Source organism: Nasonia vitripennis, chromosome 3, assembly GCF_009193385.2.
Source record: "Nasonia vitripennis strain AsymCx chromosome 3, Nvit_psr_1.1, whole genome shotgun sequence".
NCBI classification, from domain to species: Eukaryota; Metazoa; Arthropoda; class Insecta; order Hymenoptera; family Pteromalidae; genus Nasonia; species Nasonia vitripennis.
The window spans coordinates 424,413-449,179 of record NC_045759.1 but is presented as its reverse complement, the minus strand read 5'-3'; the positions used below and the strand labels follow the sequence as shown (position 1 = coordinate 449,179).

The following is a 24,767-nucleotide window of genomic DNA, read 5'->3' as shown; positions in this document are numbered from 1 at the left end:
AGGCTGTACACTCACTACACGCTGGCGCGATGGCTAACTCCCACCCCCGCGACGTTGCCGCTCGGCGGGGGGCTCGGCGGGGGGCTCGGCGGTACGCTGACCGGTCTCGTGACGGAAAATGCCGAAGCGCAGTGTAAGTAGATGCTGGCTGGCTGCGTCAGACGTGTCCCTTGCTTTCTACTCATATAGCACGTCGCAACGTTGCCGCTTCTCTCATCCCCTCGGTATAGACACTTGCTGTCAGACGCGAACTTGGCCCCTTTCCACCTTTAGCCTTTAGGTATATTATAAATATTCTATTTTGATAGAACGAATATATACAGAAACATTTTAAATAATAAACAACCTAACTCATTGTTGAATGAAACCTTCAAAATCACTGATTACTATAAAGATACTTTTTATAAATGAGTTATATTATAATCATCATTATGAATAGAATTCAAATAGCGAGCGTGTGCGACATCTGGCGGTATATGAATTCTCGCAAGGGACGTGCACATATATACACAGATATATACACAGACAATATATATATATATATATATGCTGTCTATGATGATCGTCGGACGTCGGCTCTCGGTTTGCCGTGTGGAAAGTGCGACAGACTCGATGCAGCACCGCACGTGAATTTTTCTGTGTTTTTATTTTGTAAATGATTATTTGCGGTGTGGATTAAGACTTCGTCAATATGGGTATCTTAGAAAAAATATCCGAAATCGAGAAGGAGATCGCTAGGACCCAAAAAAATAAAGGTAAAGGCAAACAGCAGGTTATGTGCTACCACTTGCCTATTTCGATTGTGGTTTTTAATTTTAACCTTGATTTCGTTTACTATCCAGCCACTGAGTACCATCTGGGTTTACTGAAGGCAAAGTTAGCCAAGTATCGTTCACAACTGCTAGAGCCTTCCAAAAAGTCTGAAAAGGGTGAAGGTTTCGATGTCTTGAAGTCTGGAGATGCCAGGGTGGCTCTAATTGGTTTTCCGTCTGTCGGAAAATCTACCCTACTTAGTACGTTAACTCACACAGAGTCAGAGGCTGCCTCATATGAGTTCACAACCCTGACATGTATTCCTGGTGTCATTGAATACAAGGGTGCTAATATACAGCTTCTTGATTTGCCTGGTATCATCGAAGGAGCTGCCCAAGTGAGTCTTAATTATGCTTGAAATATGCCTACCAAGACCATATTCTTGAATACTTTTTAAAGATGACATTCTTTTAATTCAGGGTAAAGGTAGAGGACGACAAGTCATAGCTGTAGCAAGAACCGCCGATTTAATTTTAATGATGTTGGATGCCACAAAGCAAGATGTTCAAAGGCAATTATTGGAAAAAGAGTTGGAGTCTGTAGGCATAAGATTAAACAAGAGGAAGCCCAATATATATTTTAAAATCAAAAAAGGTGGAGGACTATCCTTCAACTCCACGTGTATTTTAACAAAAGTAGACGAAAAGCTGGTCCAAATGATCCTGCATGAATACAAGATATTCAATGCTGAAGTATTGTTTCGAGAAGACTGCACTGCTGATGAACTAATTGATGTTATCAATGCCAATCGTGTGTATCTGCCTTGCCTTTATGTTTACAACAAAATAGATCAGATTTCAATAGAAGAAGTAGACAGAATTGCAAGACAGGCAAATAGTATTGTAGTCAGGTAGGCAACTGTTCTTCCAGTAATTTTGTTTCGTTTAACTCCATATATTAAACCCATAATTCACTCGTTTTAGTTGTAACATGAAGCTTAATCTTGACTATTTATTGGAAACTCTTTGGGAATACCTTGCCCTTATACGAGTTTACACAAAGAAACCAGGTCAGCCACCAGATTTTGATGACGGATTGATTCTACGAAGAGGTGTCTCTGTTGAACATGTTTGCCATGCCATTCATCGCACACTAGCAGCCCAATTTAAATATGCTCTTGTTTGGGTACATACTTATTCGTTGCTTTATTTTGCTCTGATTTTAAATTCATGAAGTAAGAAGACTTATCAACAATCTTTATTTCTAATTTTCAGGGTACAAGTACAAAGTATTCACCCCAAAGGGTTGGCATACAGCATATTATGCACGATGAAGATGTTATTCAAGTTATGAAGAAGTGAAGAAATTTGTTCCTTGGTCAGTTAAATTGATGTAACAAGCTAAAGACAAAGATAGGGAAGATTTTTATATTTTTGAAACAGGGGGTACATCGACGCTAGAAAAATAGCAAAGATCGATTTTTGCAATTCATTTTATAAAACGTAACAGAAGGGGTATTTTAAAGGTACACCCATTTAACACAATCGCGTTCCGAATCGCAAAATACTGAGATATATACTGTTTTATTAATAAAAATTTTATTAAAAAGCAAATGATTTCATTATTTCTTCAGAAACTCAGTTCTTCCAATGCAGACTACAGAAATAAAGTATTTTTTATTGCAAAATGTGTAAATAATTAACATGTTTTTAAACAATAAAAAGTTTTATTACACTACAAGCTTAAACTTACAACATTGGTCTGGTCTTGAACAATTTCTTTACTTGTTTATGCGTAAGGTTTTTATCTCCTGGTACTAGAATACCTTTTTCCTTTGCTCTCTTCGATTGAAAACTCACATCCTGGAATTTTTGGAAGCAGCTTTTAAATTGATCTACTTCCTTTTGACATAGCTTGTTTTCATATTCATTTTTTTGTAAGCAGGAAAGGACCAGTATCATCTCCTGCAAGCAGCTACCCTCTGGAAATACAATACGTTTTATGAAGGATAAGCTTATTCGATTATACTCTTGATAATTGCTACATTGCTTGTGTATACCTGCTTTCTTATCCGATTTTCCCGAAACTCTGTCTTTTAGTCGTAAAGGCAGAATTTCCTGAAACGGAGTCTTGTTGGGTGGCTGTGGACACCTGCCTTTGCCTGGTGCATGCGTAGCTGCCAATATGTATGTGAACCTCATTTTTCGGTTGAAATACTAACTATAAAATTAAAATAACTTAATAATTTTATAAAGCAATAGGTTATGTTGTTTAGCGACGTTATTTATTGTTTTCTTCGATAAAAATGAGGAAAAATCATAATGACACCAGCTTGAATCCAAATAATGACAGCTAAACTTACCTCGAGCAATCTCCGATAGAAAAATTAAGCAACCTTTCCCTTGCAATGAACTAAAACTTGACGAGTCCACACACAAACCTAACTTCTGCTAATCCATTCCATTCGATTCTTTACGCCATGTTTATTTCGGTTGAGCAAAACCTGCACAAGACTCCGTCCGATGGCAGCACCCGACTGGCAGAAGAGGACAAACCGGGCTCGGCAACCGTCGTTATTAACAATTATTATATGGAGGCGAAAAAAAAATCATGCGTGTGCGCGCGCGCGCCTCCCATATGACTCGCGTGATCCACTCGCACCATGAGTCGCGAGAAAAGACGTTCGTCTCTCGCGAGTCTTACCTTACCCCTCGTTTAAATCCGCGCAAACGCTCTTCATAACCTTCCGAATAAATTTGGCAAAAAGTGACTATGCGTCACAATACACACGAGGTGGAGTAAGTAAGTAGTGTGCGTGAAAGTCAAAGTGTCGCAAGAAAGATCTAATAGAGTGCGTAAAAAAGAGTCTACCCGAGAAATCGAGGGCAAGAAAGAGAATATACGCGCAAGGTCTCTGCGATTGCATGCGGTGAGTATACGGCGGCGTAGTATATAGCTGTACAGCGCGAGGAAGGGCGATTATGGAAATTCGATTTCTGTGCAGTTGAAACGCCGGACGCCCGCCTGGCCGGTCGCTCTTTTACCTCGGGCTTCGCTACTGGCTTATTAGCATACACTAGGTGAGTTTCTATAATTTATTCCTTAAATTAATAAGGGGCCGATTTTCAAATAACTAGTAAACACTTTTGATACTTTTGTAATATAAAGTAAATCTCTTGTCCGTTGAGGAAGAACGGAAGAGTGACTTTCAGTTTTGGAAGAGCAGTGCCAGCGACGTGGGATAATCGAGAGAGCTGGACTTGAGAAAAAGTAACCGAGCGTTCGAGAAAAGTACTTCACAATGGCCACAATGTGTCGAAGTGAGTACTATTATTAGAAGTGCTATTATACAACATCTGCATCTGGAATTTTTTAGATTATTTATTTAAGATTTTCTTCGCGCTTAAATAAACGATAGAAACGCCGTCCGGACCGAATTCATTGACGTTTGGCTACTGATACCTCGAAAGTTTCCACAGCGAATCCAATTAATTACGGGCCCGCAAACGAATCTTTCCAAATTACTCGTAGCGTTACTCGCTGACGCGCTACATAGATGTGTATACGCTTTACTGAGATAAGGACCTAGCTGTAAAGGAAAAAGAGAAGTTGTTTGCGTCGAATGACGAGCAATGAAGGTTTCTGCGGTACCGACTTCTTTTTCGAACGAGAATAATATTTCTCGAACTTTTTTTTATCGATCTCAGAACATGTACTTTTTTACGCAAAAACTTCACACATTTAAGTTGGATCTATATTCTCGTGAAAAAATTAAAAATTAAAGAATTCTATCCTGCTCGACCTTGACCTTGTCTCCGTTTCACACATTGTGTCACGGTTATAACTGAATAGAAAGGAACCTTGAGGCGAGTCGGTGAAGCGAGCTCGAAATGACGAATGGAAGAATAATGTAGTGGGAATAGAAATTTTTTTCATGGATAAACATTCAAACGAGATGCGCCAATTACATACAAAGTATTGTTCGGACACCGATGCGAATGTTAAAATAGTCTCGGAGCGCGCTTGCTTTTGATACGAGCAATCGTAGGAAAACGATGATAGAGTAAAAACGGAAGATAAATAACGGAATTAAATTAGAGCTATCTCAGCTTCTGTTTCTCATTGTTATGTCATAAGTCGTCACGCCATGCGTCATGCCGGTCTAATCGCACGAACCACGTGATAATGCAATTTACGTATTATTCAATGAGGCGCCAGGTATATTAAACAAAATTATTCTGTTTTTTTTTTTTTTTTTTCATTTAAAAACGACGTCAAAACGATTAAAAAGCTAGATGCGGATAGGTTTCTATTTCTCGTATGTTCAAATAAGAATCAACGAAACTTCGAAATCTGCAAATGAGTGCGCTTGAAAACTCCAAAAGCCTATAGCCGGAAGGTGTTTCGTGCGTATATATAACAGCAGAAAGAATTGAATTTTCCCAATGAAAAATATATGTCGTTCATGGCCGAGGATAGTCGCGGTTTCTGTATCAAGTGTACAGCCGCTGCTGCGAGTTGCGCAATCGCGGCGTGTACGAGCGTGTAAATAAATGCGCGTAAATGAGAACGTGGCGCGTACGATCGGATGATTTTACATTCATCGGCTTTCCGAAAGATAAGTAACTGCCGGCGCTCCGATGCGCTGTATACAATCGCAGAAAGTAAACAAATGAACGATTGGCCGAATTATCGCGGTGATACTTTAACAAATCAGTATTCAAATTCGGCAAGCTTTTGTCTGCGATTGTTATTGTTTTTATGCAATTTTTATCTTCGCGCGGTTATTTTGTTTCACTTGGCGCTGCTTCTTCTTCTTCTGCTCGATCAGAAAAACGTTCTCTAAGTCTCCTTTTGAGACGAAACGTACGCAGCTCTACAGAGATATCCGTGGAACGAATACATTTTTGTGTTGCCATTCACTACATTGTAGTGTGTATTACACGCGTATACATTTCAAAGAATGAGCGTTGGAGTAGTTTCAAAGTCAATGCTAAAGTGACTTGCATCTTTATAATTTCGAAGAATTATTTGAAGCACAATTGCCGAGTCTTTAAGAGACTTATGTCACATACTCTAGACCAAGAAAACTTAGCAGTTGCAACTCGTCATTAATCTACGTTAACATTTGACGAAGAAATGTCATACATAATTGGAATTTGATGTTTCGAGGTTTTCGCACTCCCATCGGACGAAAAAAAAAAAAAGAAAAAGCAATCAGCTCTGAAATAAGTAAAGCTTCCATTGCCTCGGCGACTCAGCTCCTCTCGGTGACCCGCAAATTACATTCTCGAAAAAAAAAACGCAGTCAGCACGTGAGCACTTACACGCAGACCACCACCAACACCAACACCAACACCATCGGCTCACGCGGCAGAAAGAAAAACGTTAATTATGCCCCCACCCGGTGGCGGGCTTTAATCGCGCGAGCTTCGGAAAATGTCGCTGGGAAGGAGAAAGAGAGAGACAGAGAGGAAGAGGCTCGGTTTTTCACGTGGAAAGGGATCGCAGCTGTCCACAGAAAAAGTCGCCATCGAAACCAGAACTCTGCCAGTTTTGCCGGGACGGCGATTATCGTTACATCGTGTACTGGCTTTGACGAGGCTCATAGTTGTTGTGCATGTGTGTATAATATATAGGCACGTAGTATCGGTGTGATGATGAGGAGAGAATTTCGCTGCATCGCGCGGGACTGACAGGTATAGAGTTTTCTTGGCTCATTCGAAAGCTCAGAATTGTTTCGGCGATTGCGCGTTGTAAATCTTGTTGACGAAAACGAGCGAATTCCGGAGGTTCATTACTGAAGATTACGTCAATTTTTGGTCAATGATGTCGAGGTAAGCTTGGGGCAAATTTTGATCAAACTCGTGTTTTACTTCAGAACCGATCTTTCCCACCACCACAGTCAGTTGTGTATTAAAATTGCATTATACTTTTCAACAGTTTTTCCCATCAAAGTTTCATAAGTTACTTTGGACAATTTTCAAGCGTTTCCAGTCCCACCGAATGCTAATGTATGGATTAAATCAGGAGTCGCCCTAAGATAAGTGGGAGGATTGAGATTTCCCGATCGCGAAGTCATCAGCGTTCGATTGAGAATAAAATTTATAGTGGAATTGTATTTTCAATCAGCCTTATCTGAATCTGATATCCTCTCGAGATCCGTCACGCCATCACTGCAGAATATGATCGCCGTTTTGATTTCAATCAGATATGACATCCAACAATTGACCAGTTTTGTGCAATACGCTCCTTGCTTTGAATTTTTGAAAAACATTTGATTTATTTCTAATCAACGACGTCGGAATTTCCTCGTCTTCCGGTTACGAGAGAAATCACGTTGCCGCAGTGTTTCCGATTATATTCCTCGAGCGTCAAGGTTGCGAGCAGCGCGCTTCCAGCATTATTATAATTTTTTCCAGCGTAGTATATGTATACGAGTACGTTGAGCTCCGAGTTGATTTTTTATTCGCACATCCCGTGTGCACGTGAGTTCTTCCATAATTCATTATTCGCACCTCGTACGATCGTTCGCTATTTCGGTCAGTCGTCACCTCAGATTTTTCCTGCATCGACTTGCACTTCGACCAATATTGTAAAGTAGCTGAAAACAGCAGCGAACAAAGGATAAGGTGCTACGAAAATAGTGCGATTAAAACTTGTTACAAAAACACACATAAGTACTCGCGCGTTACAAGTTGCAGTTACGCAACGACGGAGATCGTTCGATGAATCTATACATGCGCAAAAAGGATCTTCATGGTCGTTATCTCTCGTCCTTCAAATCAACTTTGAAAATTCTTTGTTGCAAAGGTTCGATACAATTCAAACGGCTTACTGCAGTACACTGTACATTAATATACGAATTAGAAAGAGAAATTCAAATATTCGATTCACCGAATTTCGCCAAGTCCGCGTCAGCACACTGCATTCCGGGCCAGGGCATATGACAAAACTCTCGTCATAGCGGCATTGCGCAACAGCTGGAAACGCGTCACGGAAATCGCTCCTTATTGAATATTCTAAAAAAAAAACCGTATACGAGTCACTCGTTAGGTACATCGAACGCTAAAAAGTGTGCATACGTTTAATGTGTCGTGTACGGGCGCGTCTTTCACCGTACGCGGTGACTCTTTGACCGAATTCTCAATCGCCGCTATATGGATATTTGAATTTCTGCTGATGGCGCTCGAGTGCATCCGCGCGCGCCTCTAGGAACTATAAGGATAAAAAATCCTCGCCGATTTGAATGACGCGCGCGCGTTGTTGTGCGTCGCTAGTGAATGGAAGGATGTTTGTTTTCATCCAATGAATCCTCTTCTCAATGATATGTTTAGTATAGTTTAACCGTAGAGCGTCAAGAAAGGCGGCTTTATAAATAGCCTAAGCAGCTGCATCGAATTACTTTAAAAAAAAGGCAGCGGGCCAGGCAATCGGTTAATCACTTTTGCGCTTGGAGATTTCGGCGCTGCGGAAGCACGTGCTCGGGTAGTGCACAGCGCGAGGAGGAATAATAGCCAAACACGTGTGTCCCGCGTATAATATACGAGAGCAAGGAAAATGGTCGTTGATTCGTCGATCAGTCCGTCGGAGTCGAAAAGTTTTATCGAACGATAAAAGTGAAAAAATCGAGTTATCGCGCAATGACGATACGTGACGTTCTACAGAGGGAGAGGCGGACAGTCGTTCGACGTGTGAATTTTACGATGACGTTTCTGTAGATTTATTCGGTAAATATAGCCGAAAAATTGCTCAAACCGACGTCAAAGTTTCGAGCTGACCAATCCCACCTCATCGCAGGGAGAAAATCGAAAAAAGCGCGAAAATAAAAAAAGACGCGGCTTTCCTGCGTCATTGACACAGGCGCGCGCACTTACGTACACACTTTTACAGATATACGAGCATAGACGCAATATAGTTACACACGCTAGTAGCGTAAGCAGCCGCTATAAATATATTCCAGTTCCGGCGGCGCACCTGGAAGGGCCAACAGCCTTTTGTACACGTATATCTCATGCTTTTCTTACCGCTGCCGACGGATAGTGTGTTGTGCCGGAGCAATCCGGATGAGATTTTTGAGAGGCATTTGATTAATTTATTAGAATTTCCAGTATGGTTTCGGCTATTGCATGGGCCAACGCGCGATTTTCCTCTTCGGGATCGCACACGACAATGAGTAGTTCACCTCTCGGCGTGTGTGCGCAACGCTGTAATAGTTTGCCGCGCATTTTTCATCTAATCATCTTCCGACAGATACTCGCAGTCAGGTACATGCACGAAACGCACGTGTACGCGACGGAGTCACCGATATTTACGCCGTACACAATCGAGCCGAAGGTAACATAGTGAAATTGCTCCGGATCAGCATTGAAGTTTCGGCTCGATTGGTGGACAAAAAGTGCAGGTGTGCAGATAATGCACGATAATCCCAGTCGAAATAAAAAATTTCTGTCCGTACGAAGCACAAGGGCCATCAAAAGTCAGCTGCCATCGAATCGCATAGCTTCTGTACGACAGAATCGAACGATCGCCGATAGAGCGTGTGTGTGTGTGTGTGCGCGCGTTATATACGCATGACGTCGAGCACGTGTTGGCGCGCCACCTCTCCATAAACACGCGGGCCGCGCAGTATATAGTAGGTATTAGACCGAGCGGCGTCCTGACTCGACGGATTCCGGATCGCGCGATCGCAGTCGTTGCCTCGTCGTCCTCGGTGACTGTTGCTCGCGAGACGTTATCACCGTAGAGCTATTTGTTGTCATATCGGCCGACCGTGTGTACCTGCTTACAAGATGAATCGCCGATACGTCAACGGAAATGGAAATCAAAGCCAGCATCCGGTGCTCAGTGAGTGTGATATACAGCTTTGTACGGCGATTTTAGAGGGGGGCACGTGTGCACGGAGATGACAGGGTGATTTTTCAGCTGGCAGTGACTCCGAAGGGCGAGCTATCGATAGGAAATTTTCGGAAATTGTCGCGTTCTATGTATCGGCGCTTAGTTTCGGCTTAGTTTCGACAAGCTTTATTCGAAAAGAGAGACGTAGAACTCGCGGTTAGTGCTGCTGTGAATCAGAGTAACAATTGATACAACGAGAGGGAAAACCCGTGGTGTTTTGCTTCTCGTCAGAGTCTGCGATGTGCTCGTATTTCATAACGAGCGTTATTCGCGTATGACTAACGCCGATTCCGTTGAAATATAAGCAAACGTTTTTCTCCTACCGATGCGAAAAAGCAAATTTGCAAATGTAAAAAATAACGCGCTCGTAGGTGCGCTGACGTCATAATCGCATGCGACTTAAGCAGGTGTCTTTTCCGGTTGTTGCTTAGCATTGATTGGAAGCTTGTGTGTGTAATCAATGCGCGTAAACTTGAGACGTCTTTACATACGTTGCTGAGCATAGGATTCTGGAGGGTGAAACACCTTTGATGCATTCCGACTAGTACACAAAGGAGTCTTGAGCAAATGTCAAAACGATCAACTTCCCCCGGAAAAAAGGCCGCTCACGCGATTATCATTTTTCACAGAGTTATCGCGCTGCCGATTATTGCAAATTGCAGCGTTGCTGGATCGTGCAAAAATCGGAATAATCTGCCAACTCGGTGTCAAGTTCAGGGCCGACTATTCGCGTTAAAAACACGAACGTTGTTGTTACGATTTACTTGAATGATGAGGTTGACGGTCGAAAAGGAGGCGAAATTTATGAAAATGGCAATGCATATTCCTTTTTGAAAAGACATTGAGGTTTTCCAGGCGTATGCGTAATAAATAAAAGCATATGAATAATGATTAATTTTCAACAGGAGCCTCTACTGAGGAGAGCCTGGCGTTCATTCGGCAGTCCCTTAAATCGGAAGAAATGGACCATCTCGAAGGCACGCACTTCGACAGCCACTTTCCTCACGTCTTCGTGACCCTCGGCGCCTCGGTAAGGATGCATTCTTATATATATATATATACGACCGTCACCACGCACTCATGCTGCTCCTCCGTTTCACAGGGCGACCTGGCCAAGAAGAAGATCTACCCGACGCTCTGGTGGCTGTTCCGCGACAACCTCATCCCGGCAGCGACGACCTTCTACGGCTACGCCAGGAGCAACCTGACGGTCGAGTCCCTGCGCGAAAAATGCGAGCAGTACATGAAGGTCAAGCCCGGCGAGGAGGAGCGTTACGAGGAGTTCTGGCGGCTCAATCACTACGTCGCCGGCTCCTACGACACCGAGGAGGACTTTGTCAAGCTGAACAAGCTCATCGAGAGACACGAGAACGGACACACCTGCGCCAACAGGCTCTTCTACCTGGCCCTGCCGCCGTCCGTCTTCGAAGCCGTGACCGTCCACATCAGGCACACCTGCATGGGGCCCAAGTGAGTTCTCGCACGTTCATTGATATTCCTCTACTAATCGATTGAAAGATAGCAATTAAAATACTCGAGTTTTATCTCCTTGTCCGTAATAAATATATATATATATATATATATATATATATATGTAATACAACATTCGCAATCGCCGCGATAGGAGATTGCCGGTATCTTAATAATAGCAGAGCTCCTCGAGCACGCGATAGCTGGATCTAACTTCAATGTACTCAATCTCGCGTGTCCCTGCAGAGGCTGGACGAGGATAATCATCGAGAAGCCCTTCGGCCGTGACGCCGCCACCTCCCAAATGCTCACCGACCACTTGGCGGCCCTTTTCAAGGAAGAGCAGCTCTACCGTATCGACCACTATCTCGGCAAGGAGATGGTTCAGAATCTGATGACGCTGCGTTTCGGCAACCGCATCTTCAGCCCGACCTGGAACCGCGAGAACGTCGCCTCGGTGCAGATCACGTTCAAGGAGCCGTTCGGCACTCAGGGCAGGGGCGGCTACTTCGACGAGTTCGGAATCATCAGGGACGTCATGCAGAACCACTTGCTGCAGATCTTGTCGCTCGTCGCCATGGAGAAGCCTGCTTCCTGTCACCCCGACGATATCAGAAACGAAAAAGTGAAGGTGCTCAGGTGCATGAAGCCCGTCAGCCTCGACGAGGTCGTGCTGGGACAGTACGTGGGCGATCCGGAGTCGAGCGATCCCGAGGCGAGGCTGGGTTACCTGGACGACAGGACGGTGCCCCCTGGCTCGAACACGCCGACCTACGCCATGGCCGCGCTCAAGATCAACAACGAGCGCTGGGACGGCGTCCCCTTCATTCTTAAATGCGGCAAAGGTGCGTGCCGATCGTTGACTTCCTCTGTGTGATTTTTTCGGAATTTAAATTTCTGACGCTTGCTTTACGGTTGGCGCAGCTCTGAACGAGAGGAAGGCCGAGGTGAGGATCCAGTACCAAGATGTGCCGGGCGACATTTTCGACGGTAAGGGCAAGAGAAACGAGCTGGTCATAAGAGTCCAGCCGGGAGAGGCACTGTACATTAAGATGATGACCAAGTCGCCCGGCATCACGTTCGACATGGAGGAGACAGAGCTTGACTTGACCTACGGCAGCAGATACAAGGTATATAGGCTCGCACGTTCTCGATATACTCCGATCGATCTACCTCCTTTGAACATCAGGCTAACGTTACTTTCTCTCTCCGCTCAGGGTCTCAAACTGCCTGACGCTTACGAAAGACTGATTCTGGATGTTTTCTGCGGCTCTCAGATGCACTTCGTGCGCAGCGACGAGCTCAGCGAGGCTTGGAGAATCTTCACGCCCCTGCTTCACCAGATCGAGAAACAGAATATCCGTCCCATCCCGTACAAGTAAGTGGCAGTAAGAACCGAAATGACCCGTCTAAAATAAAGACCAAATGACAACATTCTTGTATTTCTCTTCAGATATGGCTCGCGCGGACCAAAAGAAGCCGACGAGATGGCCAAAGCTAACAACTTTGCCTACTACGGATCGTACAAATGGGTACGGCCGCACTGTTGAAGAGCTTCGTATACTGTCAAAAATGAAAAAAATCTGTGATCACTATACATACCTGGAAACATTATCATGCATTTTCACGAGAAAGGGATCTAAAATTCTTCATACTTTTAGATTTACGTACGATTATATATATATATATATATATATATTTACGTATTGTAAGCTAAATATTTATATTCTTGCAAATGAAGATTTTGCAAAAGTGTATTTTTGTAAAAAGTGCATGGATGCTAATATATGTTTAGTGTTTGAAATTAGCGTTAAAAAAGGATAGTTTATATAAATTTATGTGCACCGTTAACACAACTGATGTATATATAAATATTATAGTAATTTTGATAACATTACGTGTGATACACAAAAATAAAAAAATGCCTTAACGCGTTAGCAAAGAAAATTTGGTAACTCTGTTATATCTACAGCGACGATCTGTTGGGGTGCAACTGAATTTTTTTTCAAATAAAAAATGCAGTATTTGATTATTATAACGAATTTATTATTAATGTTATTAATAATCCACTTGCTCTGTTTATAAACCAAAGGCGAGAAAAAGTATATATGTATACTGATTGACCGTTTATGTACATAATTTGATGAAATACGTTCTATACAGAGAGGGGAAAAATGGCTACATATCAGGGACAATATTACTCATGTTTATCGATCAATAAACTCGCATAATTTTTCAGTAAAAAAACATGCCAGGTTTCACATAAAATAATTAAGTTAACGTTGCTATACACAATACTACCGAGAAAAATCATTCTATTTCGATCATTTTTTTCGAATAAAGCGCAACGGTCGAGTATAATCAGCGTTTTTCGTACGCGAAATACCCTATCTATATAATTGAGAATTGATTCCTACAAAATAAAATCCGTCTACAGAGAACTGTATCCAGACGAAATGAGCTTCTACAAAGAATCAATGTAGTAAGAAGCGCATTTAGCATATATACAGTATTTTGAACTTGCTAATGAGAAATTAATTCACATTACTTCACAATTTCACACTTCGCAAGGTTGGCTATAAATTGATCATTTTGGATTTTGTTCGGACTACATAATTCAACAAAGTTCATGAAAATCAAATATCATAGCACTATCACAATTCTATACGTCAAGAAAAAGAAGTCGGTTAAGAAAACAAATGTGCCTATACTGTACATTTCCATGGATAATATCTATTATGCGTTTTTTTATGAAAAAGCCTTTGTTTCCACTTTCGTGGTAGTGAAAAAATCTTAGACTTAAAAATTTGAAAGCAGCATATAATCTCTGATGAAAAAATGAGCACCAACGAGATTATATTAAAATCGAATACAATTTCTTTAATTGATAGGTAAACACTGGGTACTTTAAAAATGTTCTATATTGTTTTATAAAAAGAATTTCAAAATGAGCGCATAAAAAGTTTCATATAAAATTTAAAAAAATTTGTTGACCAAACAGTCAGCTAAAGCTAATACCGGCGTTCATTTTATTAGTATTATCAAAGATTTTTGTACCGGACTTTCGCCTGTTTGAGAAAAAAGAAAAAAAATCTTTCGGCATGCATGTTTTTCATCAGAGACTGCATGTAATGATCACTTAATATCTAACTTGATTAAATTTAAATTTCATAACTGGGACCTAACAGTTCGTCCCAATTAATGGTCGTTTGGAACACCTCCTGCTGCAACCAGAGCTCATAGTGTTGTTTAAACTCGTCAGTAAGTTCAACATTAGTCCCAAGCACCGAAGTAATTGAAGTGTCGACAGGCTCCAACTCCTCGTCTCTTACTGCGTTTGAATATCTGCGATTGTTGAATCGATCCACGCACGCACGGAGAGTGCATTCTTCGGCCTGAAAGTCCCACGGCCTGGCTTCCAAATCTATAAGTGAGCGTATTTTATAAAAATATTGATTATAAAAGCATTCAACTTGACCAAATTAAAGAGTGCATGTAATTTACCATTTCCGAAGGCCCAGTCATCATTTAGACGATGTCTAACTTTAGCATAAATTACACTGATGGTTTTCATATTTGTTTTACGCCACTGTCTGCCCAAATATTTGGTTTGCATCTTGAGTAGCTTCAAGACATACAACTGAAGCATGCCATGCATGACTTTAAGAGTGCGTTTTAATATTGGAGCCGATTTAAAAACTACCAACATCTAAAAATACCAAATACATTATCAAAGGTTTGTTTTTTTTTTAATTTCTTAAATTTTTAACGATCATAGGAAAATAAATTACCATTATTCTACTATGTTTCCATTTAGTCAATTTGTTGAGTATTCGCAATAAATTAATGCTAGAGAAAACATTCCGCCAGGAATAATTCTGATTGTCTCCAATCTCTAGATTATCGACCGTCAGTTCAGGTTGATCTCCTATTACACACATCGGAAAATCGAGAATAGGAATCACATTCTTGGCTTCAATATAAGCCAGTATATTTTGATTCAAAAACTTCAGTACGAGCGGTATACAATTAGCGAAGACTAGATGTTGTGACATAAATTCAAATTGATACACATGATTTAATTTGAAATGCTTCAATAAAAGAAGCAAAATAGCAGATACTGCTTTAACTATTATTTCCTTGTGTCGATTTACATCGATTCCAAGTTTCATCGACTGTAACACAGTTACTCTGAAAGAAAACGGAAACGGCATCAAGTAATTATTTTTCCTGGACAAGCTTAAACGATACGAATTTTATTCAAACACTTACGGCATTTCTTCGGGCAAAACATCAGCCATAATATTAATACTGTCGGTTTTGGCTTTGCTTGTAGGCGCTGCAGCAAGCAATATTTTAAGCAGTGCAATCATATGTTGTGGCAAATTGGGCAACATAGCTTGATATAAAATTTCAGTTGCAGTTTGACGAACTGGGGGCTCTTGAGTACTAATTGGATTTTTTGCAATCTCCTCTTCTTTTTGTATTTGTATCTCCGCCAGAGAAGTGTACATATGCTACAATAAAATCATGTAGAGACACAAAGAAACAAAAATATCGTTTACTAATGGAATTCATTTTACTTACTTTCTTTAAAGTACTCAATCCTTCGTGTATTGGTTGCGGTAATCCGGCCAAACTTTCTCTATCCCCTTGTAATTTGTACCCAACAAATTTCAATCTTGAAATATCCAGAAAAGAGTCGACATCTTTTTGTCTCACTTTTGGGGCCCAAGGCAAACCTTTTGCTTTTACAGGTGGAGGTGTATCAGGTCTCATTTGTGGTGGATTGTTCGGATTATCGTAATAATTTTGATAAGATCCAAGTACTGGTTGATTGACAAAAACTCCTTCATCAACATCACCTTCAGATGTATCCATACCACCTTCGTTTTTGATAAGCATACCTCTCCCTGACTCATATTCTAGATTTGGCTCGTCCAGAGAACTTTGTTTCATCAAACTCTGAAAAATAATCACAATAATCAAATTAATAAAAAACTTAGGCGTCAAACGTTCGAGACTATTTAAATAAAAACGCTGTATTTACCCGTCTGAATGGTCTGTTATTCTTCTTCAAGTTTTGAGTGTCTAATAAATCAGTGGCACTTGTTGGTGGAGAACTCGGTCTCATTGCTTTGGCCACCTCTATTGTATCTTCTTGAAGATTATCAAGACCAACTTGTTCACGATAGAGCTTTTTCAATTCTCGTAAAGTTTCCATTCCGCCCAAGGAAACTAAAATTAGTTTCCACAACAAAAGCAACACTTTCTTCATTGGAAAATGTGGAGCAGACCCGCTGCAAAAACAAGTTACCATTCCCAACAGCTTTACAATCAGTAACTCATCTTCACAAGGATTCACTGTCGTGTGAAAAAATGTTTTTAGTTTTCGATTTAAAGGGAAAGTAAATTGGTTTTTTTAATTAATCAACTAAAATATGCCTTACTTAATTCTTCTTTGAAAGCTTCAACATTATGTTTATAAATACTATCATCTAGACGTTTATTCTCTTCCCTCATGACTTCAGTAATAATATACAAAACAGACAGTATAACGCGCAGATCTACAGAATCTGCCAGGCTTACAGCTAATTTCCTCATAGCAGTGCTAGCTGCCGTGCTGTTTCTGAAAAAAATTGTATTATTAATATAAGGTGTAGAATACCGAAAGAGACTAATAAAGAAGAGTTCCAACTTTTTTATAACGATAATTTTTGTTAGTTCGCAAACTTTTAGTATTAAATTTCCCCTAACACCGTATCAAAAGTATTGCGTTTTATTTTGAAAAAAAACTCACCTCTTACTACTCATATAACCCTCACTATTTAAAAAAATAAAAAAAATAAAATAAATAAAGATGCCCTCTTTAATTTATAATCATTGGTTTTACTTAGAATAATGTATGTACTCACACCTCAATCTCGCACACACAATCGTTTAAACACATTAAATCAATCTCGTTAACTCTTGGAAAAAAAAATTAAAATAATAAAAATGCGCTCTTTTAATGCATGTTTCTTCAAAGTTTAATAAATAGAGGGTACTTACATGTTGCACCCACTTATTCTTAAAAAATAAATAAATAAAATAAACAAAAATTTAATATGTACCCTTTTATTTAAAATGAATTTAATTCGTCATCAAGGACTCACCTGTCTGACTTATTGCTTCTTTAAAAGTAAGAAAATTTTAAAATTAGAACGCATTTTTTGAAATTATTGATTTTCATTGACATAAAACAAAACTCACCTCTCCCGCAATCTTTAAAATAAAAAAAAAAAAAAAATAAAAATAAAAATATGTCCTTTTAATTGAATACAATTATCATCAGCAGAACTCACCTCTCGTACACTCTATGAAATAAAAAAAATAAAAATAAATTTATAAATAACTGTTCTTTCCTTATAACTTGTTGATTTAAATTACTAAAGGGGCTCACCTCATACATTCACTTTCACTTAGAAATAAAAAAAATATATAAAAAAAATTATCCTGGCGTTATTAAACATTACAAATATAAATCTCTTAAGAATGCTTACTCTATCTCAATATTCAACAGTTCAACGAATGCTGAAAATGTTCCACATTCATACAGCAACATTACGTTTGTTCTTTCCCAATCTTGTTGTTCCTTGTCAGACTGAACCTCTGCCCAGCAACCTTGTGCCAGATACAAAATGCATCTTGCTGCCTTCATTCTCAACTGCTTATTTGAGACCTCGAGCTGATCCAGAAGTTTATAAATTATTGACTTTTGCTGCTCGCTGCTTAAGTTTTGCCAAACTGGTCTGAGGTTGTACCATTGCATTTGATCCTCAAAAGCCTAGAAATATGTCAGTTAAAAATGAATCAATTATTTAACAGTTGTAATGAACTGTGTTGCCATACATTCTTTTATCAATATAAAAATAAATACTCAGCCAATTGATGAGAGCTTACTTTGACATTGAGTTGCAATTCATATTGTTCCGTATAACTGTACAATTCAGCAATTTCATTAGCATGCGAATCAGTATCCTCATACACAAAGTCCAGTTCTGAACTGGTTGAGTTATCCTAAAAAAAAAAGGTAATGTTCAGTATAATTCTTGCCTATTCAACTTACTACGTAGTAAAAGAAAATGTTGCAAAATAAAAACCTACTATCAAAGTAAAAGTTTTTGATGCCTATAACAAAAAAAAAATACAAGTATAATGTAAGCATTTAAAAGGATAAATAATAATCTAAGCTAACTAACTATAAGGAAATTTCATGCGTTATTAATTGCCAAAATCAAAATATACACCAAATACGATCGTGCAATGGCTGCTCCGAAATGTCAACAATCAAAATGATCTCGGACAGTCGAAGCACGAACGCAACTTGTGTATCCGATACAGCAAAACTGTACCACATTTGCTGGATATGTCGAGAACCGTGCATGAAATAGTCTTGCTACTTACCATATTTGCGATTTACCAGGCAAACGAAATCGACTGGCGAAATATTATCTGAGAGCTTATGAAAACGACAGCGAAACCGTACAAAACACTGGAGCAAGACTCCTTTTTGAGCTTTTCACGGGCATTATGCTGAGCTTCTCTCTCTTGCGCGACGTATGTAGGATGTACAAACACTCCGTTGGCGAAGATAATCGAGCTCACGCAGAGGATGATCCCGCTGTTTTCAGAAGCAGCCAACAAGATGAAATGTGGCTTCAGAATAGCGGACGAGACCTCCCCATCGTTCGCGCGACTGATACTTAGCTCTTCGGCTTCAGCGGAGACGTCGACGGATTCCGACTTTGTGAGGTTATAGGATCTATCCTATATAACTATATAATATATATACGTATATATCGCGCAGGGAAATGTGTGACGTCATAAAAGAGCATTATCGACTATCGGTATATTTGTGAGGATTCTGCAAAGTTGCATTGTATGCGGCGCAAATATTTAAATTTACTAGTATAAAAATAGAATGTTTAAGTTATCTTGAACGATAACTCTGGATATTACAAGGTGATGATTAAAAAGTTTTTTTTTCTTCAAAGAATTCCACGACTGTTTGATGAGATCGTTATTTACTCTGCTAGCTGGCCCATCCTTTAGCAAACAATGAATTCAATTTACGCGTAGCTGTATAGGTGTTAGAATAAGTACACGAAACAATCGGAAATGATGATGAATCAACTGCATTCCTATATACTGCGCTTACACAGCCCCTCTATATTCTGAAGTTTGATGGTAATTTAATATTTAAAATATTTATATCTAGATATATCTATCGTTTCAATTATGCATAAAATTCTAAAAGTCTGAATTAAAACAATGACAATACATACTTTAGTACAATAATGTGATCTTTCAAAAGCCAAAAAATCTCTAATAGAGAAAAAATAGCATCCTAGCCGAGATCAAAAGCAAAACGTTTTATGACTGTCATTGAAGGACGAACACACCTTATGCGCCTCTCCTACGCTTGGTTCTTTCGTCCGTCGGACCGTCGCTCTCTCCCCGGACCCCGAGGATTTCTAATGAACCCGCGCTCGCGCAGCTTCTCCTACTCCCGCCCGAGTCCCGACTGACGACTCCCGACTCTCGCCGCAGGACATTGTGCGTGTGATGTGACGCCGTGTTGCGCGCGCGCTCTTCCCCGCAGGTGCGAAAAAAGCCAGCCACCAGAGAGTAGAGACTAAAGAGCAGTTATCCAGTCTGCGGCTTCTACCCCCACACTGCACAGTTATTTTGGAGCAGCGGCGAAAACAAAGGAAATCCCCTCGTCTACCTGCTAAAAAGTGCGAAGGGCCAACTGCACAGCTCGACTCTCCCGACAATAGTTTACCCTCCAGGAGGTGAGCGGTCTGAAGAGGTAGAGGAGGACTGCTGCGCCGACCAGTCGCCGTCAAGTTGCTGTCAGGATGCAGGGCACGATAATCGAGAACCTCAGCGGCAAGAAGCTGTCCGTGCTGGTGTTGCTGCTCGTTCTCGGACAGATCGTATCCTTCCTCGTAGGCGGACTCGTGGGTGAGTCAAGCTTTTTTTAGCTGTTTATTTCAAAGACGGCTATTTCCCATGGGTTAGGTTCGCTGCTTTTTTTACGAGATTTTCGGAGCTTTATCGGTATTATACACGGATGTTTGTTTACCCGACGCAGCGCGGAGAGGCGCCGCCGGTTTTAACCCTGTTGCTTGCGGATGTGATTTTTGAAAACGCAATTGCAATCAAGATTTTCAAGACCCGTTGCATTGAAAAAGATAGATTCCAGCAAGTTTCTTTGTTTTCTCCGCTGAGAAGACGAGGGGCCGGTTTTTATGACTCTTCCGCCTCAGTTTTATGACACTTTTATGCTAGGGAGAAAGGGAGAGATTGATACCCTAGCTATATATTTCTGGATCCCTGTTTCTCTGCTAATGGACCATTGAGAAACTGAATATTTCACTACAGTGCAGACCACTTTTTCATAAACATTTTTTTTTTCTATACTGTAAAAAGCTTGATTAAATAATTCAACGATATTCATTTTAAAAATTGAAAAACAAAAATCCCAACTTATGAATAGATATATTTGTACAATTTTAACTAACTTGTTTCAATGGTACCCCTCAGCTATACATATGCCAGAGTGTTCCTTTCGTTGTTTCTACTCTTCTGCATGTTGCAGAGGGGAGACAATGAAGTGGACACTTGAGACATCATGACTTCGATTTTTCAGTTGTCAAGTGTTCTTGAGTAGTATTCTCAGTCATGTTTCCCTTTTCTTTCCTCTCTTGATTGTTGATGATACCGCTACTTTTAGGGTTCCTCCATCTATAAGAGTACGTCACTCAAAACTTTATTCATCATTATTCTCATTTCCAATTTTGTAATAAATGTTAATAGAATCTGTTAACAAATTTTTTTTTTAAATTAAGGCCTACCTAAAAAATCTATGACTAATTTTATATTCGATATTTATTATTTTAGCTCCACCACCATCAAATAGTCAAAATATACTGGGAACAGCTTGCTTAGACCAACGTAATGCAAATGGCACTGCACCAGGTATTGACAAGTGGATATACTCCAGACCTGCAGGAAAATGCAATGTTATTGACCCACATGAGATCACTGAACAAGTTTTCCCAATTGTGTATACATTTCAGGTAATTCAAATACTATGTTTTAGAACTTACTAATAAAAAAAATTAATCACCTAAAATGATTAAATATATTATTATTATTATTATTATTTTAATTTGTTAGATGCCTACACCTTATAATAAACAAGTATTCGATTATTCTCGGTGGCAACATAGTTTGATTGGTGTTCTTCAAGTGGATATGATGTATCACAGCCATATAGTTGTCCGTAAGTAGGAAAAAAGTGTATAAAAACCAAATTTTTATTTTATTGATAAAAATTTAAATAAAACTTGCATCAATGATATTCTTCATAGCTCCTACTACAAAATTGACGTTTGATGCTCGACTGGCATACAGAAATAAAGGTGATCCTGAAGATGCATGGAAACACTATGCTTCTTCTGTGATTGAAAGAAATTTAGACTGTGCCATTGACAATGTGAGTTTTAAAAAAATTGATTTAACTTTTATGATTTTTATTTATACTTTTTTTTATGAATTTATTTTAGCTGCATGAAGAATACAACTACAACTGCAGTATATTGTCATTATTTGAATTAGGATCATTGTACCATGATTATTATTTACTTAACATTCGCTTACCTAACGATCCGCGAAAAAATGTCAACCAAGATTTAGGCCATGTTACTGATTTATGGCTAACTGTAAGTTACTATAATATGCCACATATTGCTTTCTTTACCAAGTTTAGTTCTATGTAATATATTTTATTTTTTTATTACAGGTAATCAATCAAAATGGTGGATTCACTAAAGTTTGGGTGAGCCTGAAAACTATTTTCTTTCCGATCACACTCTTAATCCTTTGTTGGTACTGGAGAAGAATTCACATGCTTTCGAGATCACCAGCTTTATTAGAATATATGTTACTGGGTTTAGGCTGTTCTCTAAGTCTTCTAAACTGTATGTATATTATTTCAAGAAACCATGAAAGCATTTAAAATAGTTTGGATTTTAAAAATGTTTTAAATCATGCTTATTTTCAGTGCCTTTGGAGTATCTTACACTTGCTTTTGATATGCCATTTATGCTTTTACTAGAGGATGTCAGACAAGGAATATTTTATGCGATGCTTTTATCTTTCTGGCTTGTTTTTGCTGGTGAACATTTGATGGTAAAAACATAAATATCAAAAATTTTATGAGCTAAATAAATATTCAAGAATAAAATTAATAACTTTTTTTTTTATTGTTTCATGATACTCGCCAACGAATTTATGCAATCAGGTTCAGGTAAATTTTGTTTATAAAAATTAGTAATTAATGCTTCTATTTTTAAAATATTGGATAAATAAGATATAACCATAAATTATTTTTTAAATTGTAGGAAGGTGATCAGAAAAATTCTTTGAAGTGTTACTGGCGTCATTTGTCTGCCGTTGGAGTCGGCTGTCTGTCATTATTATTCTTTGACATGTGCGAACGAGGAGTACAACTTCGTAATCCATTTTACTCAATTTGGGTAACAAATATTGGAGCAAAGATGGCTGTATCCTTTTCATAACTCTTAAAGTTTAATGCTATAAGTTAAAAACAACTTTTTTACATCAATTAACAAGAATAATATGCGATATTTTTCCTTAATTTCAATATAAATAGTTATCCTTTATAATATTGGCGGGAGTTTCAGCTGGAATCTATCTTTTGTTTTTGACATACATGATATGGAAAGTATTTATAAATATAAGTGCCAAAAGGGCGGTTTTACCAAGCATGAGTTCGGCTCGACGTTTGCATTACGAAGGTGTCATATATCGTTTCAAATTTTTGATGGTGGCAACTCTTTTATGTGCATCATTGACTGTGATTGGTTTTATTCTGGGACAGGTAAAAAGCAATAGTCAATTGATTCAAGAACAATTGGTCACACGACAGTTTTTACGAAAACCAATTATTTTTTTGCTCATAGGTTGCTGAAGGCCAGTGGAAATGGGATCAAGATATCGAATTAGAGATGACATCAGCTTTCTTTACAGGAGTTTACGGCATGTGGAATATTTACACTATAGCTTTGCTATGCTTATATGCCCCATCTCATAAACAATGGCCAGTCGAACCATCAGGTAAAATGCACCCTTTTTTTGTAAATTAAAATGGTTACTCAAAATAAAAAAAATATGTTGATTTTTTGAAATTAATTTAAATTTTTGTTTAATTTTGCAGAAAATAGCGTTAGTGAGGAAATTGAATTCTCCAGATTGCCAACTGAACCAAACGAGATGCTCTCGTTGACAGCGTTTACGCGAAAAACGGCCATAGATTAAATCCGGTGCTTTTCAAGAGAGAAAAATCGACAACTTATCGCTGGATTTGTAGCTTTCGCGATCAATAAATTAAAAGAAAAACATTTACATCCCCATTGACGTGACATATCATCACTGGGCATTCAAGAATCTTCATCGTCGTCTTCTCGTCGAACGCGCATATATTCGTACATCTAGTATTAAATAACAGCAGTATTTGTTGTAATTATAAGAGTAGACTGTGTTATGACGTCAAGTACCGGGTGATTGTGAAGTAACCTCTGCTTACTTTATAACTTTTTTATAAATGTATGAAGGTAACTCACGAGATGACTTCCTCAGAGCTATCTGATATTGAGTTTTATATTGATAGATATTTTTCAGAGCTTCTTCAATAGTTATTGTTAGTATTTTCAAGCAAAAATTCACATTTTGCGTTAGTTTTTGAAAAAATTCGGCAGTTTTCTTCATTTAAATTTTAATATTTACACGTGCTTGAATTCAACGCATTTTAATGATTCGTGCATAATTTTCGCAATGCTTCCTGACTCGCTTAAAGATAAGAAATCATTTTCAACCCATGTCTTCTAAAGTAGTTGTAACTCTAAATAGAGAAGCTACTCTGTAGGTGCAGAATGCGTTTATTTGTGATTAGCGTATCTAATAATCCAGCTGTTTGATAGGCCAAAATGACATATTGTCCAAAACCATTGAATACGTTAAGGACGCGCGAATATAGAATAAATTGCATTTCGTTAGTTTACTTAGTGTGTAAGAGCCTGTCTTGTATCGTGAAGCATTTCTTTTATCGTTTATTCTTTATAGCTTTATTTCGTTATTACTTATTTCCCGATAACAGGAACTCCGTTTGTGGGAAAAAAATTTGAGGATATTTCTCTTCGACGCAGATGCAAATTTACGTTTTCGTAACACACCTCGATACACCACAATACACAAGCATAATGAATGAATATTATAAAGAGAAAGAATTGCGCTCTCAAAACTGACGTGCCATTGCAAGAGAACATAAGGTTTATATACACATACTAGCCCGTAGACGTTTTTTACGACTTTTGTATCGCATTTTTTAAATAAATTGATTTGTTACTCAAAATAAAGTCGTCAAGCCTATATTCCCGTGAGTTGCACTGTTGCCGTTAAGAATCCCGCGTTCGTTCAAATTTAAATACCTATAGAGCCGTCGTGCCTTCGCAACCAATCCCCGTTTGAACTCTGAAGATGGCTGCCGCAAACGGCCAATCGCGATTCCTCTGCCG

The 24,767-nt window shown here is 39.1% G+C and overlaps 5 protein-coding genes across 19 annotated transcripts; 3 read left to right on the top strand and 2 right to left on the bottom strand.

The window, feature by feature from the left end:
• Window positions 1-539: 539 nt before the first annotated feature.
• On the top strand, window positions 540-2,366 carry LOC100118319 (developmentally-regulated GTP-binding protein 2). Its single transcript, XM_001602607.6, has 5 exons — window positions 540-755; window positions 843-1,150; window positions 1,233-1,663; window positions 1,737-1,938; window positions 2,028-2,366. Exons 1-5 carry the CDS (start codon window positions 692-694, stop codon window positions 2,112-2,114), a joined length of 1,092 nt encoding a protein of 363 aa, XP_001602657.1. The 5' UTR covers window positions 540-691; the 3' UTR covers window positions 2,115-2,366.
• Window positions 2,230-3,959, bottom strand: LOC100120255 (coiled-coil-helix-coiled-coil-helix domain-containing protein 1). The gene is made up of 4 exons (XM_008205579.4): window positions 3,116-3,959; window positions 2,813-2,973; window positions 2,506-2,734; window positions 2,230-2,409 (listed from the first exon to the last, which is right to left on the bottom strand). Exons 2-4 carry the CDS (start codon window positions 2,952-2,954, stop codon window positions 2,391-2,393), a joined length of 390 nt encoding a protein of 129 aa, XP_008203801.2. The 5' UTR covers window positions 2,955-2,973; window positions 3,116-3,959; the 3' UTR covers window positions 2,230-2,390.
• Window positions 3,304-13,163, top strand: LOC100120232 (glucose-6-phosphate dehydrogenase). 8 transcript variants are annotated; one of them, XM_031926716.2, is made up of 9 exons: window positions 3,304-3,682; window positions 3,758-3,833; window positions 3,946-4,073; window positions 10,557-10,681; window positions 10,754-11,121; window positions 11,368-11,966; window positions 12,046-12,251; window positions 12,339-12,499; window positions 12,575-13,163. In XM_031926716.2, exons 3-9 carry the CDS (start codon window positions 4,055-4,057, stop codon window positions 12,669-12,671), a joined length of 1,575 nt encoding a protein of 524 aa, XP_031782576.1. In that variant the 5' UTR covers window positions 3,304-3,682; window positions 3,758-3,833; window positions 3,946-4,054; the 3' UTR covers window positions 12,672-13,163. The 8 variants fall into 8 exon arrangements, with proteins under 8 accessions (XP_031782576.1, XP_031782577.1, XP_031782578.1 ...); XM_031926717.2 differs by having other exon boundaries at window positions 3,407-3,682; window positions 3,922-4,073; XM_031926718.2 differs by having other exon boundaries at window positions 3,545-3,682; window positions 3,942-4,073.
• Window positions 13,033-18,932, bottom strand: LOC100120199 (striatin-interacting protein 1). Of its 8 annotated transcripts, none has more exons than XM_016984179.3 (18): window positions 18,568-18,932; window positions 18,268-18,291; window positions 18,064-18,180; window positions 17,664-17,947; window positions 17,564-17,581; window positions 17,466-17,477; window positions 17,374-17,385; window positions 17,277-17,294; window positions 17,173-17,190; window positions 17,037-17,090; window positions 16,922-16,945; window positions 16,572-16,750; window positions 16,172-16,485; window positions 15,709-16,086; window positions 15,394-15,638; window positions 14,913-15,312; window positions 14,626-14,830; window positions 13,033-14,545 (listed from the first exon to the last, which is right to left on the bottom strand). In XM_016984179.3, exons 1-18 carry the CDS (start codon window positions 18,568-18,570, stop codon window positions 14,283-14,285), a joined length of 2,568 nt encoding a protein of 855 aa, XP_016839668.1. In that variant the 5' UTR covers window positions 18,571-18,932; the 3' UTR covers window positions 13,033-14,282. The 8 variants fall into 8 exon arrangements, with proteins under 8 accessions (XP_016839668.1, XP_031782573.1, XP_031782574.1 ...); XM_031926713.2 differs by having other exon boundaries at window positions 13,233-14,545; window positions 17,277-17,291; XM_031926714.2 differs by lacking the exon at window positions 16,922-16,945 and having other exon boundaries at window positions 13,233-14,545.
• Window positions 18,933-19,630: 698 nt separating this feature from the next.
• Window positions 19,631-24,604, top strand: LOC100120171 (protein wntless). The gene is made up of 12 exons (XM_001603784.6): window positions 19,631-20,130; window positions 21,070-21,248; window positions 21,349-21,454; window positions 21,543-21,667; window positions 21,738-21,893; window positions 21,974-22,151; window positions 22,235-22,362; window positions 22,475-22,480; window positions 22,575-22,736; window positions 22,847-23,074; window positions 23,157-23,310; window positions 23,411-24,604. Exons 1-12 carry the CDS (start codon window positions 20,025-20,027, stop codon window positions 23,509-23,511), a joined length of 1,629 nt encoding a protein of 542 aa, XP_001603834.1. The 5' UTR covers window positions 19,631-20,024; the 3' UTR covers window positions 23,512-24,604.
• Window positions 24,605-24,767: the final 163 nt, after the last annotated feature.

Coding starts and splice junctions, on each gene's coding strand:
- LOC100120171 (XM_001603784.6), top strand. CDS start 20,025: ATGCAGGGCACGATAATCGAGAACCTCAGCGGCAAGAAGCTGTCCGTG. Junction 21,249..21,348: donor CAATTGTGTATACATTTCAG/GTAATTCAAATA, acceptor TTAATTTGTTAG/ATGCCTACACCTTATAATAA. Junction 22,152..22,234: donor TTCTCTAAGTCTTCTAAACT/GTATGTATATTA, acceptor GCTTATTTTCAG/TGCCTTTGGAGTATCTTACA.
- LOC100118319 (XM_001602607.6), top strand. CDS start 692: ATGGGTATCTTAGAAAAAATATCCGAAATCGAGAAGGAGATCGCTAGG. Junction 1,151..1,232: donor TCATCGAAGGAGCTGCCCAA/GTGAGTCTTAAT, acceptor CTTTTAATTCAG/GGTAAAGGTAGAGGACGACA. Junction 1,664..1,736: donor GCAAATAGTATTGTAGTCAG/GTAGGCAACTGT, acceptor CACTCGTTTTAG/TTGTAACATGAAGCTTAATC.
- LOC100120232 (XM_003425730.5), top strand. CDS start 9,546: ATGAATCGCCGATACGTCAACGGAAATGGAAATCAAAGCCAGCATCCG. Junction 12,252..12,338: donor CCTACGGCAGCAGATACAAG/GTATATAGGCTC, acceptor CTCTCCGCTCAG/GGTCTCAAACTGCCTGACGC. Junction 12,500..12,574: donor ATCCGTCCCATCCCGTACAA/GTAAGTGGCAGT, acceptor ATTTCTCTTCAG/ATATGGCTCGCGCGGACCAA.
- LOC100120199 (XM_016984179.3), bottom strand. Junction 15,639..15,708: donor GATTGAGTACTTTAAAGAAA/GTAAGTAAAATG, acceptor ATTTTATTGTAG/CATATGTACACTTCTCTGGC. Junction 14,831..14,912: donor GGAAACATAGTAGAATAATG/GTAATTTATTTT, acceptor TGGTATTTTTAG/ATGTTGGTAGTTTTTAAATC.
- LOC100120255 (XM_008205579.4), bottom strand. CDS start 2,954: ATGAGGTTCACATACATATTGGCAGCTACGCATGCACCAGGCAAAGGC. Junction 2,735..2,812: donor AAAATCGGATAAGAAAGCAG/GTATACACAAGC, acceptor TTGTATTTCCAG/AGGGTAGCTGCTTGCAGGAG.